Source organism: Microtus oregoni, unplaced genomic scaffold, assembly GCF_018167655.1.
Source record: "Microtus oregoni isolate MIOR12 unplaced genomic scaffold, Mior012 000096F_ref0000112, whole genome shotgun sequence".
Lineage (NCBI taxonomy): Eukaryota > Metazoa > Chordata > Mammalia > Rodentia > Cricetidae > Microtus > Microtus oregoni.
Genome location: NW_024544709.1, coordinates 1,416,411 through 1,437,849, shown reverse-complemented (window position 1 = coordinate 1,437,849; position 21,439 = coordinate 1,416,411). Strand labels below are relative to the sequence as shown.

Here is a 21,439-nt window from a genome sequence, read left to right as displayed (position 1 = left end):
CAGGGATGACTTCCTCTTGATTGTCACATTCCTTAGTTCCCAACATAATGTCTAGTATGTAGTAACCATCAGTGAACATTGGATGTACCAATGGGAAGAACACCTAACTCAATAGTTAAGACCTTGTCATTGTTCATAGAGGTTGTTCAAGGACCAGTTCTTTCTATGATCACATGGGGTAAGAGAAGCATTTTTCCCTATATGAAACCTAGAAAACAAGTAATCATAAATTGACTATATTATTTGATAACTTCAACATTATAAGTTCAAAATACTAAAGATTTTTTTTCCTAGGGCACTTAAATTTTTCTCATTTTAAAATTATCTTCTATAAGCCGGGCGGTGGTGGCACACGCCTTTAATCCCAGCACTCGGGAGGCAGAGGCAGGCGGATCTCTGTGAGTTCAAGACCAGCCTGGTCTACAAGAGCTACAAGGTCAAAAGGGACCCATGTTACATTTAGAAGTCAAGACATTGCATAGAAATATAACCTACATTGTACTCAATTTTAAAAACCAATGAATGCTTTATTCTGTGGTTAATGTGTTATAAAAATGAAGTCTTCTTTACATCCCAAGACCAAAGCAATGTAATGGCACAATAAAGGACATTTTGTTTTTCATCTTGTTTGTTTTATTTTGTATAGTCTTCATATACCAGTAAAAATAAACTCTTTAATAAATAAATATATATAATAAATATTTGTAACTTGAAAATGTATAAATAGGTCCATTCTTCTAAAAGAAATGTTCCATCTTGGTGTGGCATGTTCTGTAGCTCAAAGTCATCTAGAATTTTGATTTATTTGTTGTTGTTTTATGTATACTGTTATAACCTGAAGATTTCTACAAGGTCCTCAGAATTTATGAGGCAGTAATTATGTCATCTTAATTTATTTTCAACATGAAGTATCTATCCTTAAGGTCACTGTCCAAGTAAACATTATTCAGAGAGGTGAGGCGTCAGCAGCATGGTTCACAGTATCCAGATTAACTGATTTCAGCTTCAATCAATTGACATGACTGGACCAAGGAGTCTGAGGAAGTACAATCCATTTATGAAGATGTCGCTTTGCTTCGAGTTAATTCCTTATTCTTGGTACTCTTCACCAATACAGTCTCTCGGTGAAAAACAGAATGCCATCTTCTGACTATCTTCTTCAGTGTTATCGAACAGGAACTGCAATTTAAAAATAATGGCTCTAGGTTCATCAAGTGTACATCAGCAGGTCTTTGTATAATTCTGGAACTCGTTCTGGGTCCACTGGTCTTGGTAAGAAATGAGTAAATTTCTGATGTCTTTTGGACCTGGCACCATCTCTTGGAGTTCCATCTTTGTTAAGTGCTACAAAATACCGGCGGCCGGTGTCTCCATGTTTATAGATGTTGGATGAATACGTATTATACCAGTTCTCTTCAAACTGTTCCCTGAAGATGCATTCAGAAGTCAATTTCTCCTTTAAAAGAAAAAAAGAAAAAAGAAATACAGCGTTTTAAAAATGCCTTCGAAATAAGTTCCCTATAAAAGTCTCATCTCTATATTATGTCTTTCCTTATAGCAAGATCCTTATCAAATTAAGTTATAATGTTTTATTTTGATTTTGCTCAGACATTGTGCATCATTTTTTCCTCTATATTACTTCATCCAGTAGATTAGTTCAAAGAACTTTAAATAAATATTCCAACTCTAGATTTTATTTTCAAACATGCAATAGATAACTTTTAGCTTTCCTGTGTTCTGTATTATCACTTCCTTGCCACCATCACCAAGAGGGTCTGTAGGTCATCTTGTCCCATCATGAGATATATGCCAAAGTCACAAACATGAAACCTCTGCTGTCAAGTTGAGAGAGTCAAGATCTTGCTCCAATTTAACTTCATAACTCAAGTTCATCACTTCACATTAGATATCATCTTATTAATGTATTATTCAATAATACATTTATTATTCTCAGTATGTTACTATTTTTTTTTTTGGTTTTTTCGAGACAGGGTTTCTCTGTGGTTTTGGAGCCTGTCCTGGAACTAGCTCTTATAGACCAGGCTGGTCTCGAACTCACTGAGATCCGCCTGCCTCTGCCTCCCGAGTGCTGGGATTAAAGGCGTGCGCCACCACCGCCAGGCCCTCAGTATGTTACTATTAATATCAAGGAAAATGACGTAGAAGTTCAATGGTTTCTTACATTTTCAAAATATTCTCTCTCTCTCTCTCTCTCTCTCTCTCTCTCTCTCTCTCTCTCTCTGTATATATACAGACCCAGTGGACCCAGAACGAGTTCCAGAATTATACAAAGACCTGCTGATGTACACTTGATGAACCTAGAGCCATTATTTTTAAGTTGCAGTTCCTGTTCGATAACACTGAAGAAGATAGTCAGAAGATGGCATTCTGTTTTTCACCGAGAGACTGTATTGGTGAAGAGTACCAAGAATAAGGAATTAACTCGAACTGTGTATATATACACAGAGAGAGAGAGAGAGAGAGAGAGAGAGAGAGAGAGAGAGAGAGCACAATTGTTTATTTATCCTAACACATACCATAAACATTGTGTGCATGTACTTTCTCAAAATTCTATTTATTGTTTTGTAATTCTATCTCCAGATCACTACATATTGCATACTTTTTGTGTTTTCCCAGAGCTGACACCTAGTGTTCTATTTCTGGTAGGAAGGATCAAAATATAGAGGAATTGGAAAGACTCAAGAAAATGGACAGGAAGACCAGGTGAGAATATGGCAATAATGGTTGAAAATTTAAAAAGTAATATTGAATGACTATACTATGACCTCAACACACTTAAAGAGGATTGATTTCTAATTTTTACATATATATGTAGAACTAAATAATTTGTCAGTCACATATAATATTGTCTATCAGACATCATGAATAGAAATTTTAATTAAAATTATTTCAAGAACTATAATAAGAAATGAAAAATGATAATACATACTGATCCATAGAGTTCTCCTTTGTCATTCATTCCAAGGTAAAGACCGCTGTCCACACCTCTGATACTAACCAGTCCCACCGCCACACTGATGAACTCCAGGATACCTGAAGATATAAACAAAGTAAAGATTTGGATTGATTAGTGAAATATAACTACAGGAAGGACAGTGATAAAGATCAACATTTTTAGGCATTCAACAAACAGATGGAAGGTACTGTCATTGTGGATGAATAGGTGACAGTTATTTCTGGTCTTGCATGGCTCTTTCACTTAATTATAAACATTTTCCATAAATTATTTTGATTTCATGTACAATAACCATACCAATCCCATATACTTAGTATGGGTATAACATCTTAAAGCTTCTAAAAGGACTTCTGGGCTGGAATGATGGCTCAACAACTAAGAGCACTTGCGGCTTGTGTTGATTTTTTCCTTCAACTTGACACAAGCTAGAATCATCTCAGAAAAGGGAACCTCAATTGAGACAATGCTAATGGACTGGCCTGTGGACAAAGCCATAGTAATTTTCATGATTGATGATTGATACTGAAAGGGCCCCAGCCCATTGTGGGCAGTACAATCTCAGGGCAGTTGGTCCTAGGTGCTGTAAGAACGCAAACTTAGAAAGCCATAAGAAGCAAGGCAGTAAGTAGCATCCCTTCCTCCAGGTTCCTGACCTGACTTCCTTCAGTGAGGGCCTGGGAATTACAAGTGAAATACACTTTTCCTTCCCCAGGTTCCTTTTGGTTCATGCTTTGTAATAGTCATGGAAAACCTAAGTAAGATATTTTATTGGCAGAGGACCCAGGTTTGGTTCCCAGCACCCAGTTGGCGGAGAACAACCAGCTACAACTCTATTTCCAGAGGATCTGACCCGCTTTCTGGCTTCTATGGGCCCTGCAGTGCACATGTGGTACAAGGGCATATATGCAGAATGAACATTTTAAGATAAAGAGCTAATAATTTTGCCTCAACCTTAAAAAAAAATCTCTGATGATTAGGAGGGAAGATATTGTTATTCCCATGCTAAAGAGAGACTGAAATGCCTTTGTAACTGACATGGCCTTTGTAACTGATAAAGACAGTGCTTTGTGCTACATTTTCTGAGCCCTAACCTAAAGGTTCTACCACACTACACATGGAAATACAATAGTTTCTAGACTCTATAGATTACAAAATGTGCCCTATCCTCTTCTGTGACATATAAAAATAAAATGTGTAGTTCAGAGAAATAATTCAGGCTTTATAATTCATTATATATAATAGCCAAATACCAAAAGTTTGGTATATAAATAGATTTTTCTATGCATGGCTTTTGGAGATGTTTTGATGTATTAAGAGATAAACTACCTTTGAAAACCCTCAACTTAACACACTAACAAACTATAGTTTAAAAAGATGCACGGTCTCTCTATATGATGCCCTATTTTGCTGTACACACTAGCTTTTGGCCTAATGATGCCTTTTTCTGGTTCTTTCCTTAGACCACTGAACAAGGGTCACCATACACATTTTGTTTGGATATGTCTTCATCAGTGGCTTTTTGCGCTCACCCCATCCTAAGATTTACAAATAGCATAAATCCATTTCTGGATTTATTGTACAAGTTTTTCTTTGGGCATGTGATACTCCCAAAGCCAAGAGAAAGTACAGAATCTGACTGCTTTTTGATATGGAAAGCTCTATTCTACCCAGAGATTAATTTGCTATTTGCCAAAACAAACAAAACATAGATTTTTAGTAAGACGGGTGAGCTCTTTCAAACTATTAGGACTTTCAAACTAGTAGAACTCTAGAGCTATCATGGATCTTAATACACTACTAAACAGCCTGTAAAAGACTTGAAAGAGCCAGTCTCCCTAACTGAGCCGCTGGAGCAGAGAAGGGAAGGTCTAGACTCCACAGGACACAGCACAATGGCAACTGTGTACTGGGGGTACAGGAGAAAATCACACTCACTGCCAAGCTTCTCAGTGAAGGATCCATGTTAGGAATAAAAATATAAACCTGAAACATAATTGGCCTAAATACATATAAATGGAATCTCACCCAGGATATAATTATGAATGTGTAATTACTTTAAATTATGTTGAATATTCACTCAAATTAAAAAGTGTTGCTGTTGTGCACACAATGTTTCTACCCCAGGACACACTCCACCTACACATTAAATCTTATCTGAAGATAGTGCTGTCCAAAATATGTAATTACATAAGTGAAAATGATTACACATGCCTTTAGAATAATTATATCCAATAGTTTTAACTTTATTAAACAACATGTAAAACCTTATGCATAATCAGGCATAAATGATTTTGCAATGGCTCATGGAACTGATGGGGAAAAGATTATGTGTGTTTTTGTGGCCCTCCTAAAGATTTTAGCCACACTTTAAAATTCTGATCCTTTTTCTCACCAAAGAAATAGTATACCACACAGTAATTTGTAATCGTTTGATTCTTAAATGAGATTTGACAAGTCTTTCTTATTTATAATATGAGGTGGCAACTAAGCTAATTCTTTTCCAAAGAATAGACATGAAGCACTTTCCTTAAGAGGTAATCACAGATTTTAGGTAGATTTTCTAATGCCCAGTGTCCCATAAAAAGACTTGGAGGTCCTTTGTCTTTCTGGTATCGTTTTCAAAGCCAGCCTTTTCTCAAATCATAATAAACAGGTGAGTCAACCCACAATGCAACCACATCAGACAAATCTATAGAGAATAGAGGAGAATAAAGGGAAAGGCTTTAAATGAATATGTTTGATCTCAGGCTACACTTTTCTCTAAAGGAATGATTCTATGTTTGCATGTTAGGTAAAGTCTTCCTTCTATACTGCTGTGCAGAGAAACTCTGCAAGAGAGATTCAGGTAGCTCGGGTGGGATATTATTTTAGCCTCACTGAGAACCCTCTGTTCATCTTCAATTAATATGGCTTTAATTTTAAAGATTTGAGTTTTTATTTTTGTGTTCAAATTGTTATAAAATTATAGTAATGCTATTTAATATTTCAAATGGCCATCCTTGAGGGGTTTTTTTCAGAATTCTTATTTTCATATCACAGAAGTGAGTTTGTTTATGTTTTTCATTTAATACTTAGTTGTTAAGGCACTAGAAATAGAGGATGAAGAAGCACATTGTGTTGCATACATTAAAATTGACCTTATCCCTTATCCTCTGGTAGTCAGTTGTGGTATCTAGGTCACTCCGAGTACTTTAAGGTATCATACAGAGGCTGTTCCTTTAGGCTCAAATACTAATATGGGTTGTCTTCCTTTTATATAACAGTGATTATTTTGTTTTTCTAAATAATCTCCCACCAAAGCATGACTTAAGCCAACACAAAATCAAAGTCATACTTTCCTAAACAATCATACAGCATATAAACTTTACAGTATACTAGCAAGAATATGCCACTCCCATTCCTAAAGGATCAGGTTTCAATACAGCTGAAGGTACCAAGTCAGCAAAGTATTCATTAATCTCTTCCAATAGAATCTGTCTTCTAAGGAGACAGAACACAGCAGGGGAAGAGGTAACACCTGCTTTACAAGCGGCTTGTAGGAAGAATTCCCTTACTCAGTTGGTATCAGGAAGGGAAGTCGGATATTGCTTACATTTATCTCCCAGTGGCTTTGCCTGAAAGAGTTGCCACATTTGGGGAGACTTTCATGTTAAGAGTGGAGTGTAGTTGTCCTTAAAGGAAGAGAACTGGGCCACCTGGTGTCAGCAGATTCTTTAGGTTCACAATGTCAGGCTTCTCAATTAAAAAAAAAAAAAAAAAAACACTTTCCAAAAGTGACCTCAGGTTGGCCACTAGGTCATGACACCCTTGACTCATAGTCGGTGGGAATGGGAAGAGATCAGTGGAAGCTGCAAGCAAGTGGGTTTTTTAAAGTCAGTTTTCTAAGCCCTTAAGTGCTGCCAAATGACCACCACATGCTTATTCTCCCATCTAAGGTTACGTGCGATCCTAAAACGGAGATTTACACTTCTCCAAAGTTTTAATGAGCACTACAAGTGAAAAAAGAAGTGGGAGTGTACGAACGATATTGGGGATGAGACAAGAAAGAACTCAGCACCGAGAGGAGATTCTCAAGAAATTCCGTAAGGAAAAGAACGGTGTTGACAAATCAATGATATCATGTATTTTTTTAAAACTATAATGACACCCTCCAGTGACATCACGGGTTAGATATGGAAAGTCCCATGAACATGTTAGCAGGTTAACTGATCAAAAGGAACAAACGTAGCAACAGGCGAGGGAAGTATCCCGGGATATTAGAATCAGAAGGTACCTTTAGCAAACCATCGGGTTTAGCCTCTCTTGTGTGTTGTGCAGGCAAGAAAGCAGAACTTACACTGCGGGAGGGCGCTTGCTAGTTACCTGGCTGGCCCAGGAGTAATTAACAGTAGAAACTGTACTGATCTAATCTAGAATCGGCTTCATCCTATTAACCCCTTCTGCTCCTGGACACTGCTGTATATAGAAACGATTCTCTGTGTTCCCAGCCATATCTTCTTTCGCTTTCCCATTTCCTCTTACCTAAGGTCAATACCAAGATCTCTGCTTTCGAGTTTCGCAATTTCTAAAGGGAATCTTGGCCAGGTGGGCATGCTCGGTCCTTCTTCCTCCTCCCTCTCTCCATCTCCTTCCACCCTCCCCAACCCGCTAGGCAAGAGCTCAGGAAGCTGCAGTCAGGCAGTCCTCTAAGTAGAACTGTGAAGATTCATATCCTGTTTAAGAACCATCCCTTCAGAGACACCGGAGGACTAGCCGCATAACAACCTGGATGCTTCCCGTAACTAATTTAGAAAAAGTGGACACAGAATTATAAGTGTGTTAAGGAAGGGAAGAGAACGCGATACAGGAACCTCTTAAAATAATAAAACTGCCTGAGAGGCAATACTGGGTGAGGGGGGAGAAGCGGTGTAAAACACGGTTCCTAGTCCAAGGCTTGGGGCCCCAGGCAGCAGAGAAAACAGAGCGACTTCGTACCCCGGGGTGAGGTACCCACCCACGCTTTCTTCACCCACGCTCTGCACGAGGATCTACGCTCCTCCAGGTCAGGGCAATTTCTCACAAGCCCAGAGCCCTGCACCTAGCACCCAAAGGGTCCAGGGTCTCTGGCAACACGCAGCCCAGGCTCAGTCCGCCAGCTTGGAGTGAAGGAGGTGAGACGAGGAGGGGAGTTTGGGGGCGCAAGGACAGGCTGTTTGTACCTACCGAAGAGACTGTGATCCTGCCGGGTGCCCTGCACGCTGCCGTCGGGCAGGATCTGCAGGTGGAAGCCGGTGCGGCAGTAAAGCTGCCGCCGGCGCAGGATGCCGTGCAGGTGCGCCAGCTCCACGGAACCCTGCCCGCCGCCTCGGGCGCCCCTCTCCAGCGCGCCCCGCCGCTCGCCTAGCAGAGGCGGCCGCTCCCCTGCAGGAGGCAGCAGGAAGTGTGACCCCACCTGCTGGCCCAAGCTCTCCAGGCCGCCCAAGAAAGCCCCGACTTCGGTTAAGGGAGCCATGGAGGGGCTGTACAGGAAGGCTAAAATTCCGGAAAACAAGAGAACCCCAATTTAAAAAAAAAGTGTAGCGTGGGTGGCTAGGCTAATGCAGAAAAAAAATTATAGCAAAATAGGCACAAAAAGTTAAGGCTGGGTTACTTCTGTGAGGTCTCTGCAGGGACAGTGCACTGCACCGTCTTGGAAGCGATCTTCTCTCCTTGGGTAGGTGAGAGCTGGCTGCTGGCTTTGCAGAAACATCTAGAGCTGAGGTTGCTGATTTGGGGCTGGGGCTGGGGGCTGGGGCTCCAGCTCAGCAAACTGATCAGATCACAGTCCTGTGTACATACACTCCCGGTATATATGCGGGTCCTCTTGACATATGCTAATCAAGTCCTTTCATGCGCGCCTGGGAGGTTGGTTTTGTTTGAAATCTTAAACCAGCCTCCTCTCAACACGTTTTGCTCTTCGGAAGTGACTGAAGGAAGAAGCACTTGGAAAACTCATTCCTGCGCTTGGCGATAGTCAGTCAAAATCGGGGAGGCTCAGCCGACACCCCTGGTATTCTGGGTTGTCTCTGAGACAACCACGGTGTTGTCTGGCCGCTCCTGTGCCACCTTTGAAGTGAGCTCATTTGCAGAGATAGAGACCTGGGAGAAGGAGCCCAGCTTGCAGAATACAGGAGGGGGGAGGGAGCACCGAAACGGAGATGGGTGGGAGGAGGAGAGAGAGTACAAGAGAATTGGACTCCTTGGGAGCTGCTGGGAGCCTGCAGTGGACAGGTGCAAAGAAAGGCAAGGAGGGAGAAGGGGAAAGGGCGTTACCCGAGGCTTAGGCCTGCCCAGACACACATGAAAGAAAAATCAAAGCTTTGACAGTTTAACGCACTAATTTTAAAACACTAATAAAATGTACAAGCATTACTCTTTTCTTTTATCATTTAGATGGGGGATTTTCTTTACATAATCAAGCTTAAGTTGGGAACACCCTGCCCCCCTTCTCTAGTTCTCTTTAATGTTTATCTTAACTCAGCAAATGATATAACCAGGATTGACTTATATCTACGTGGAACTCATAAATTGTGTGTGGAGGACGTGGGCTTCTCCTCAGAATAATAACATAGCGCAGTATAATTATGAATCGTGAGGCTACAAGGACATTCAAATAGGCTGGTTCACATTCCTATAATTTGCTGTGAATACAAATAGTGTCGTGAATGATAGAAGCCCCTGGGCCCTTATCCAGGCTGAGAGAACTTCCTTCTTCTTAGCTGTAATTTCCTAGATGCTAACCTTATATTGGTTCTTGATGAGTGTCTGAGATTTCAAAGGTGACTGGTGAAATTTAAGAGTAACTAAACATATTTACGAAAGAAAAATTGACCTGAAGGAGTTAGACATATATCTACTTAAATGTTGAGACTCTATACGACTAGCTAGCTAGCCTTAAGAGCTAGCTAGTGAGATGTGTAAGTGGCAGAAAAGCTGAGATCACTGGTCAGATTTGTTCTTTCCCTACACAGAGAGTTTACAGAATAGCTAATATTAGAATTCCAGTCTTGTTTTGTGCTCTGTTCAGCAAAGCCTAACCTTGGGAGCTCAGATGGATTTGACTGGTTTATTTTGTTTTCTCTAAATGTTGTTTCCTTCCACTGCTTCTCTTCTTCCTCACCCTCCTCATTCCCCTCGTCCTCCCCTCTTCCTCCCTCTCCTTCAGATAATTGATTGGCAGGTGCTTTAAAGGAGGTAAAGTTACACTTTTTTGTCACCACAGGCCTAACTACTGACCCTTGTGGGACCAGGCTATAAAAGAGTCCTTAAAGCAAGTGATTTACCTTTGATAGACACAAAATAAAACAAAAGCCCAGGCCATAAACAGCAAGCAGATTAATTACTTTAGAAACATAGATTGATAAGTCTTGCTTAAAGGTTGTACCAGGTAAATGTCTTCTTATTTTACCTTTCCAATAACAGCAGCCTGTTATGTGGTGGGACCCCCAAATCCACCATAATCAAGATTTCAAAGCACATCTGTGTAAACATTATCACATCAGTGTAAAGCATCAACCAATGAGCTTTTACTTTGAACCAAATCTTTTTAATTGCAGTGTTAAATCAAAGAAAGTTAGATCAAAGTTGTGTGAATCTCCTAGCAGGATAGCTCGGGCAGCCAGAACATACATTGATCACTTTTAAAGAGGGGGTGCTTGAAGGTTTTAAACTGAGATTAAGTGCCTTTTAATGAGGTTTGTTTCAAGATCTAAGTTCTACGCAACATATAACATTGTTAATATTCCACAAGGAATATATTGTTGCCACCTGCTCCTAGAAGTATTCGCTTAGTATGTATTTCCTCCCATGAACACTTTCACTCATGGTGTGTAACTTATAGCTATTAGAATTCTTAAATCTCTTGTATCGCGCACGTGTGTGCACACACATACTCACACACACACATCTCCCTTGTCTTTGTGTACCTTAGCATTTTTGTGTGGTTCCTATAGCACCAATAACCCAAAAAGATAAGCATAACCAGGTTATTGAGGAGGAAAGTTGTGTATTCTGTTGGGTTTTAGTTCAGAGCCTAACATCCTTTCCTTGTAGAATAAAGACAGCAGCACTCCATAGGTCACTGTACTCAGGGTTGCTATGAGACCTAAACGTGAAAATACACATTGGGAAGAGGTTTAAAACTATAAGGCTTCCTCTGTGTGTAAAGGCTTGCACAACTTCAATTGTTGAGCAGGGTTTTTGGTGTTTTTATTTTATAATTCAGCAAAGGCAATTTGTCTGAAATGCAAAATAAACCTTTTAAAAAGAAAAAAAAACCAAAGCTTTAATGTGTAAGTTTTTGAATGGTGCTTACTGCTATTTTATAAAAAACCAGAATAGAAACAAAAAGATAAGGATTTCTTTTGTTTGTTCTAGTCATGTGACAGGAAAAGATAACGTTAAAGATTTTTTTTGCACATACTGTGATGATATCATGAAAGTTAAATAATTTTGAAGAGTGTTTTACAAGGGTACATTATTCAACGTTTAAGTATACACTGCAATCTAATCAACCTTACCTATGCTTCCTAGAGACCCCACTTACCCTGCTGTTACTCAAATATATGGCATGAGTTCTACTTACACAAAATGTAGTTTCAGTTTTGCAGACCACGCCATCCTACACACCTTTTCAGTTAGCATAGTCTCATAAACATTTGTTTTTATAGATTCAATGACTCTATATGGACTTCACCTGAGAAAAAATTGGCTCACTTAAAAGTCATGATTGACACCTTAAATAAAAGAAAAATCCCTATGTGTAACATTATCCATTATGTATAATTATAAAACGTTGGTAGCAACATAAATTTCTGTATATAATAAACTGATAGAATAAATTATGATAAAAATAATGAGACATTATATAGATCATTAAAAATGAGAATGCTACATAAATATCCATTATCCTTAGAATATGATATAAATTTAAAAAGATTTATATACAGAACGCTCTCTTTTCTATAAGACAGAAAGTAAAAAGAAAGTTTACGCATGTATGCTTATAAAAAATAAATGAATTAGAAACTAATAAAACTTGCTACGGGACAAAATAGAGAGATGGAAAGGAAGAGTGGTAACACTCCTCCGAGAACTTTTTACAGAACTTTGACTTTTTTATAAAGTAAAATAAAATAAGTAAAGATGGTTGGGGTGGAATAAAGACAGGAACAAAAGAACCTAGCCGTATAGGTTGAAGCAGATAGAATGACAAATGCACACAAAACAGACACTGCTTCCAGAACATGAGCAGCTCCGTAAGGCAGTTCGTTGGTTATATAATCCCATTCCAAGCACCTAAATAAATAAATATCGAACAACAGTGAGAAAGATTCTTTTTCCCAGCAGTACAAGTTAGAGAATGGGAGGACTGAAAAATGGACAAATACACCAAGGGCGGGGGAGGGGCTTACATTAGTAAGCACAGGAGACTAGAATTGATTCAGCAGTGTTGAATTACAAGTGGTTACCATTTCTTTCTCTCTCTCTCTCTCTCTCTCTCTCTCTCTCCCAGGCCACCACCACCCTAAAGTGTGTGTGTGTGTGTGTGTGTGTGTGTGTGTGTGTGTGTGTGTGTGTATTCTATCCACTATAAAGGGCCTGAATGCAAACATGCCCAGGCAATGAACATACCTAACATCTACACCTTGCTACACCTTGGTCTTCTTAATTTATTCACATCCTGAAATGATTGGGAAGCTTAAAGAGATTATCCCTTTGGGTCTAAGACTGGGGCATCTTTTTGGTGCCAGCAAGCAAGGAAAGAAAGAAAATTATAAGAATATAAGAAAGGGATATTACGTTTAATCTATGACAATCTGAGCATCAAAATAAATGATAGAATAATATGTTTATAGGACAAAATAAGACTATTCACAGGCAACTGTTTAAGGAAACAGTCGATGATAAAAGGAAATTTTATAAAATAAAAGGGGAAGAATACCAACTAAAGAGCAAACAAATTATGGATTAGAGAAAGAACATTTTTATTTTGGGGGTTTTGTTTTCCTTTGTTTTTTGGTTTTTTTTATGTTTTTGTTTTTGTTTTTTGTTTTTTTTTTTCGAGACAGGGTTTTTCTGTAGCTTTGGAGCCTATCCTGGAACTAGCTCTTTTAGACCAGGCTGGCCTCGAAATCACAACGATCTGCCCTCATCAGCATCCCAAGTGCTGGGAATAAAGGCGTGTGCCACCCGGTGAGAAAGATCATCTTTTTAAAAATAAGAACACTGCCAGTACAGACACAATCAGTGCATAGGAAAGTTTGATAGTAAGTTTTGATTAAAACTAGCAATGACAACGACAACTGAAGAATGGGGGCAGGGGGATGAAGCATATCTATTACACAGAGAACAGTAACTATAGTACATTAATCTAGTGACTATTATTCTACCTGAGCAAGAAACACAGCAATGTGACCGATAAACCTCATTTTCCTCTTATGCCTGTACTGGTCAGTTACCTGAGAGAAAAGTAGAAGAGAGGAAAGTTTTCTTTGGTTCCTGGTTTCAGAGGGTTCAGTCCACAGCTACTTGGCCTCATTTGTACAAGACAGTACAGACCTGGAGTTTCATCCTTACTGGCTAGCTTCCATATTGGCAAATGCTGTGCACACTGCTGGGGGGTAGAAAAGTAGTCAACAGCATTACACCGCTATGAACTCTGTGACCTATGACAACAGAATGACAAAATGCACTCCTCCGAAGACATTCCCCTACCTTCTACTATTTCCAATAATAGTACTTCCCAATTACAGTGTCATATTCCGATCTCAGCAAGGGATCAATCCGCTGATTACATCAGAGTTGTCTGACTCAGTTCTCTCTGGAAACACTTGGTGAACACAGGGCAGTGTGTTTTACTAATCTCAGTCTTGTCAACTTGACAATGAACAGTGATATCATGAACCCTAGAAGATACGATGTTACGTATGTATTATTCCAGTGGGAACGTCATAACCTGATTTCATCATGATGACGTCAAATAAACGCCAGCTGAGGGCAGTGCATGAAACAACTAGCCTGTGCTCTGTTCAAAATGTCAAAGGTTTAATGTACAGGTTAAAGAAAACTAAAGAGACCTAGAAATTAAATGTGATGTATAACTCTAGGGGTCCAACTAGAAAAATAAAGCCATACAAATTGTATTTACACAAATCATAAATTTGAATACAGGGGATCCATTCTCCATTTCTTTAACCACAAAGAGGAACAAAGTAATAGAAACACATAATATAATTTAACCATGTATTTTCCTTTCCCCTTTGCATTTGTTATTCTTTTGTGTTTTTTTTTTCTTTTCTTTCCTTGTCTTGCTCAACGTAAGCAGAATAATGTCACTGGTTGTGGCAAGACCTTGGGAAAATTTTATTATCTCCACAGAACTCAGACTTTTTCTTTTCATGAAATTGGAATAGTAAAATTTCATCTCTTCAGCTTGTGTGAGTACTGTAAGAACCACATGGATCACTGTGTGTGAAAATATAAGGAATGGTTTTTAATAACTACGTTTGTTACCACTTCCCCTGATTGTTAGACGACATAACATTTCATGTTCTGACTTGGGTTCCAAGAAGGCAAAGATAGAGAGTGAATAGTGCCTTTGGCTTATTGGACTGAATCCCCACAACACGTGAAGAACATCATGAGAACTAGCAATGATATTTGGAACCCAAAAAGAAAGAAATTTTCTGCTTTCTGCTGTGGAAAACTTAATCCATAGCTGTGTTTTCCTCTTCTGAGACGGGGTCTGCTACACTGCCCAGGCTGGTAGTGAACTCTCAAGATCAAGTGATGCTCTCATTTCTGCCTTTAAAGTACTCTTTTGAGATGAGCTTCAGGGAATAGACACCGAGATTTTCTTTTTTTTTTTTTATCTTTTTTTTTTATTGAGAAAAGGAGAAAAAAAAAAAAAACAAGTTTCCACCTCCTCCCAGCCTCCCATTTCCCTCCCTCCTCCCACCATATGCCCCCTCCTCCCACCATGCTCCCCCTCCCCCCACTCCTTTCCCCCTCCCTCTCCAGTCCAAAGAGCAGTCAGGGTTTTCTGCCCTGTGGTAAGACCTAGGACCTCCCCCCTCCGTCCATATCTAGGAAGGTGAACATCCAAACTGGCTGGGCTCCCACAAAGCCATCACATTACGTAGGATCAAACCCCCGTGCCATTGTCCTTTGCGTCTCATCAGCCCTCATAGTTCGCCATGTTCAGAGAGTCCAGTTTTATCCCATGCTTTTTCAGTCACAGTCCAGCTGGTCTTGGTGAGCTCCCAATAGATCAGCTCCACTGTCTCAGTGGGTGGGTGCATCCCTCGTGGTCCCGACTTCTTTGCTCGTGTTCTCCCTCCTTCTGCTCCTCATTGGGACTTTGGGAGCTCAGTCCAGTGCTCCAGTGTGGGTCTCTGTCTCTATCTCCATCCATCACCAGATGAAGGTTCTATGATGATATGCAAGATATTCGTCAGTATTGCTCAAGGATAGGGTCATTTCAGGTTCCCTATTCTCAACTGCCCAAGGAACTAACTGGGGGCCTCAGTTTGGGCACCTGGGAGCCCCTCTAGGGTCAGGTCTCTTGCCAACCCTAAAGTGGTTCCCTTAACTAAGAATTGTGGTTCCGTGCTCCCCTGTCCAACCTTCCTTTATCCCAATCCTCCTGCTTTCCCAAGGCCCGACCTCCTTCCCTTCTAACTTTTCTCTCCCCATCTCCCCTTACCCCCAACCCACCCCACCCCAAGATCCCAATTTTCTCCCCGGCAATTTTGTCTACTTCCCTTAGCCAAGAGGATAACTATATGTTTTTCCTTGGGTTCCCCTTCTTACTTAGCTTCTTTAGATTCACCTATTGTAGACTCCGTGGCCTTTATTTATGGCTAGAAACCAATTATGAGTGAGTACAACCCATGTTCATCTTTTTGGGTCTGGGATACCTCACTCAGGATCTTTCACCATGCACAAAACTCAAGTCCAAATGGATTAAAGACCTCAATATCAGCCCGAACACACTGAAAAGGATAGAAGAGAAAGTGGGAAATACCCTACAACAGATGGGCACAGGAGATCGCTTCCTATGTATAACCCCAGAAGCACAGACATTAAGAGCAACATTAAATAAATGGGACCTACTAAAACTGAGAAGCTTCTGCAAAGCAAAGGACACTGTCACTAAGACACAAAGGCAACCTACTGACTGGGAGAAGATCTTCACCAACCCCGCAACAGACAAAGGTCTGATCTCCAAAATATATAGAGAACTCAAGAAACTAGACTTTAAAATGCTAATTAACCCAATTAAAAAATGGGGCACTGATCTGAACAGAGAATTCTCAACAGAAGAAGTTCAAATGGCCAAAAGACACTTAAGGTCATGCTCAACTTCCTTAGCAATCAGGGAAATGCAAATCAAAACAACTTTGAGATATCATCTTACACCTGTGAGAATGGCTAAAGTCAAAAACACCAACGATAACCTTTGCTGGAGAGGTTGTGGGGGAAGGGGTACCCACATCCATTGCTGGTGGGAATGCAATCTTGTGCAACCACTATGGAAGTCAGTGTTTCGGTTTCTTAGGAAATTCGGGATCAACCTACCCCTGGACCCAGCAATACCACTCTTGGGAATATACCCAAGAAATGCTCTATCATATGACAAAAGCATTTGTTCAACTATGTTCATAGCAGTATTATTTGTAATAGCCAGAACCTGGAAACAACCTAGATGCCCTTCAATGGAAGAATGGATGAAGAAAGTATGGAATATCTACACATTAGAGTACTACTCAGCGGTAAAAAACAATGACTTCTCGAATTTTGCATGCAAATGGATGGAAATAGAAAACACTATCCTGAGTGAGGTATCCGAGATTTTCACTACAGTGATGAACACGTGTCCATTAATGTCTCGTGTAACCTTTCATTATCATTTAAAAGCTCATAAAAATTTACTGTGAAAATACTTAAGACTAATTTCATGGGAGGAACAGGCCAGATCACTCCAATTGAGAGCTTCATTTGACAGTGAGTAAGGTGACTTCACTATTATTATTACCAGTACCAGGAAGCTAGTGAAAAAAATACACATAATTTAAATTAATTCTAACGGTACCTCCTACTTGTCCTGAGGCAGATCAGAGAAGAAAAACCAAATGACATCCCTAATGTTAAGAACACAGACCATGCTACTATGGTTACATGAAACTGGCCACGTTTAAAAATTGTCTGGCATCCATATCACACTAAAGAGAAACACAGTCCTACTTATATGAAATTTCATGCAGGAAGGGGTCTGTATCTGTTTTGTTCATTAATAGCTAATTCTACAAATACCTAAGAAGGGAATAAAAGTTGATGTTTTTTAAACAATTGAATTATATGAAAAACTGGTCCAAATTGGCTTATACACATTACTTGATGGATCCCGACTCTGCCACTGAAGAGTGAACTAAGGCTAACTTTTCAACCCTTTTTATTATTTCATTATGAATGTGTCCAGAGATGCAACGAAGGTGTTTGTTATTTTCCATTTCAAGTAAAGAAACTATTCTTGAAACAGCCTTCATTCTCTGGAAGAATAATACCACATGAACACTAAGGGGATGTTTTTGTTATGATGACGTTAATATTAAGTCATCTCATTCAAATAAATTAATTTTTCCAAGAGAATGAAACTGTCACTGAAATTTCATTTTAAGTGGTACTCTTTCAAACAATGAATCATTCCATAAAACATAGGTAATGCATTTTAATAATTAATAAATCTGCTCTCTCTTTAGAATTAGAAATAAAAGTGCCATTTCAGAGGTGGAGGTACATGCTTAATCTGTAATAACATCAATAACAAGGATGAATGGCCTTCTCTTTGAAGTTCAGAAAATGGATGAGTGACTTATTAAGCCACCTTGAGATTTTATGTCTTGCAAGCAAAGTGATAAGCTGACTAAAGTCTTATAATGCACTCCTTTCCCTTAATTAGAAGTCTGAGTTAATTAGTCCAGTTTAGGAAAAGTAGACAGCAGCATTACATCGCTACGACTCTGTGACCTAAGATAACAGCAGAACTGACAAAATGCACTCACTGGTGCAGTCGTGGCATCGAAGTCATAGAAGCAATCAGCTAGGTTTTAAAATCATTGGATTTAAAGCCCTCTCCACAGGACAGAACTCAAACCTAAGATCACTAACTGGAGTGGCAACCCATGACTGGCTAGGTCACAGGACCTATGGTGGAACCTAATTGTATATTCTGCAAAATGGACATAGTGATGAACTGCCCAATAAGTCCTTTGTGCCCCCTAGATTAATGCATCTCTCAAGGCTCTTTGGAAGTTTTTGTTTGTTTCCTGTAGTAATGGTGACTAATGCAGAGCTGCACAACTAGTGAAACTACAGAGAATAAGAAGAGAATAATACACTATAGAAGACTGAACTTAAGATGGAATACGTACATACATATACATGCATCAATACATATACATACATACATACATACATATCACCTGCTGCCCTCCATGGCCCGGGGTATCTTCTCAGGAAAGGTAGCAGAAAAATCATAAGAGGCAGAGAGAATAGATATCTGCAGCAAAATAGTGTCTTCCAAATATGGCAGTTCCTATATACAAATGAAGTCTCGGAAGCTGTGACTGCATGCTCATGACCTGCTCAAGATGAAGCCAGTCCAAATATCTCAATTAATGGGGGAGGGGATCATTAAATCCTGTACCTAGCGAAGGTCTTGCTGTCAGTTAACAGCTACTGGGAGAAAGAGTGAGTTTTCTTTAAGGATGTGGTCTGGGGGAGGTTACCCGTGTTCCAGTAGATAACCCTCCACCCAGGCATGTACAGGCAGGACTAAATGGAATCTGGCTTTTAGAAAACCAGAACACATAAAGTCGAGAAAGGAATGTTGTCCGGGGAAGAGAGGGGAGGAAATGAAGAGGAAGTTTTAAGGGGGTGGATTTAAAACATTATATGCAGGCATGAAATATTCAAACAATAAAAATTAGAAAAATTTAAAAGCCCACAACAACCTTACATAGCTTAGAACTCTTTGAGTTACTGTAACAATTGGATTGGCAAATACTCTATGAACTCCGGAATATTTTACACACTTAATAAGTATCCTTTTGCTTAATTGATATGCACATTGGAACTTTTTTAGAAACCTCAAGCAGTTGCTTTAATTTCTTGAATTTACTTTACCATTGCTCACAATTAATAATTATTCTAAGTTATAGAATTCAGAAATATAAAAATGTAACTTGGCTCTCAATAACCAAGTACATTTAGGGGGAAATACACTTGATCTTGAAAAATAGCTACACCTAGACATCAATCCTGCAATCCCGGTACTGAGGGAACGTGGTTGCCGGCCTTTCCTGGGTCAGCCACTAGAGGACGGTGTGGTCACATACCAAGACCTGGACAAGGCCAAGAGGGGACCTTGCAAAACTGCACTGAACGCTGCCAAGTTTCATTTCCCAGCTTCTATCCTACCCTTGGCAAATTCTGAATGTAATTCTGACTTCCAAATGTGGAGAGAAGGAAAAAATAGCAAAATTAGAAGGCGTTGGTGATTGACAAGAGGAAAAAGTCACAGAAAATTGTGACATGCCAATAGTCTCGACGGGGAAGAAAACGGCAGGTCAGCAGATACTACACAGCTGTCAGGACTCTGAGAAAGTGTTGACGCTGAGAATATTTGACTCGAGCTATTCCTGCGAACAAGCTATAAGGTTCTAGCTGGCAGTGAAACTTCGAAATGAGTTCAAGGACGAAAGCTAAGTCAAAGAAATGAAACGGTAAGAAATTAGTGGCTGGATTTGGAGTCCACTGTGTCAAATGCCACCATTAAAGATTTCTTTAAGAACCATAACACGCATAAAACTGTGTTTACCAGATTCTGCAACAAAATAAGAGAATCACAGCAGCAATCCATCCTGTGGGTTTATAAAATAAGACATAAAAAATTCTGGCAGCGGCCTCTTATTGTCTTCAGCAAACTCAGACCCAGCATCATTTCCTCAAAGCTGTCGATGACAAGCTGTAAGTATTTATGAGGAACTATTACAGTTGCCATTTGTTTTGCAGCTCAGTCTCATTTTTAACCGGAAGATTGTCGACGTGGGTTTCTGAAGCTGGAATAATAACTGAGCCACACTCTCACTGCCCTGAAGAAAGAACTGCTATGCATTTTCAGTAATTTATAAAAACCAACACTTTCATTCTTTTAAAAGCACATAAGGTTGCTTGTTTGCTTGTTGAGCCAGAGTCTTGCAATACAGCCCTGGCTTGCCTGGGACTTGCTGTACAAACCATGCTGACCTCAAACCCACAAGGATACCCTTGACCCCCTTGACTTTTAAAGCTTCTTTCACTTCTCCTTTTCTTTGGGACTTCTGAGGATTGAGCCTAGGGCTTTGTAACTGACCAACTCATAAGTTCTTACTACTTAACAGACAATGGCTATCATGTAAAAAAAAAAAAAAGTAAAATGCAATGTAACCCTCCTGAAGCTTATAGGCTAGCTGTTGAATACAAACAAATGAAGAAGAAACCTTTTATGTATTGACAAAAGTGGCATTGGGGAGTTGTGGTGCTTCGCTGAAACTAGGCAAAGGGTGCATGAGCCATCACTGGAAAAGGAGAAGCATTTAAGTTAACACACAGGAGTCCTGAGGAGAGGGCGTGAGAAAGGAGGGGCAGCAGACAAAAGCCAAATGATGGAGTTTTTCCTTGAAAAGAAGAAATCTATTCAGTTGTCTAGATTGTCTCTAGCATCATCCAACCTAATATTCTAAGACAACCTATCCAAATTTCACAGCAGTATTTAATAGAAGAATATAGATAAGTAATTTGGCTTTACAGGCTAATTTTCACAAGTCTGTCTCTTCAAATCATTTAAATTCTCCTTACCCTAGAGTCAGAGCTCTAAGGAAGATGGAGAAGATTCTAACTATGGGATTCAAACAAATCCACATATACATGTTCTATGCACACAAGAGGGTGAGGTTTCTGAGGCTCTCCTAAACATACATTGTATTTCTGTAGGTCTATCTACAACCTCCCATTTGTTATTGTACGAATGCTATCTACATAACAAAATCTTTTTATTTTAATACAAACCACAAGTCTAAACTTTTAAATCTTGAGTTTTAAAATAAATACTAGTTTTCAAAACTCAACTAATTATCAGGTGATTTTCCAAGCAATGCATCTAGGAATTAACCACTTAAATTTGAGTAACTACCTTTATGACCTCCATGCCAGATATAAAGAAACTAGAATGCTCACCCCTGGTTGATGAAGGTGCAAAATGGCACCACCACTTTGAGAAATGTTTTTGTTTCTTAAGTGGCTAAACACATATCTATGAAATTATTAGAAATTCTACATGCAGGCATTAATCCAAGAAAAAGAAACAGATATGTCCATAGAAATAATTATGGGGGCTAAAAC

At 39.5% G+C, this 21,439-nt stretch overlaps 1 protein-coding gene across 1 annotated transcript; it reads right to left on the bottom strand.

Moving 5' to 3' along the window:
• Positions 1-1,210: 1,210 nt before the first annotated feature.
• On the bottom strand, positions 1,211-8,468 carry Fgf20 (fibroblast growth factor 20). The gene is made up of 3 exons (XM_041644487.1): positions 8,180-8,468; positions 2,951-3,054; positions 1,211-1,456 (listed from the first exon to the last, which is right to left on the bottom strand). Exons 1-3 carry the CDS (start codon positions 8,466-8,468, stop codon positions 1,211-1,213), a joined length of 639 nt encoding a protein of 212 aa, XP_041500421.1.
• Between the last annotated feature and the right edge of the window lie 12,971 nt (positions 8,469-21,439).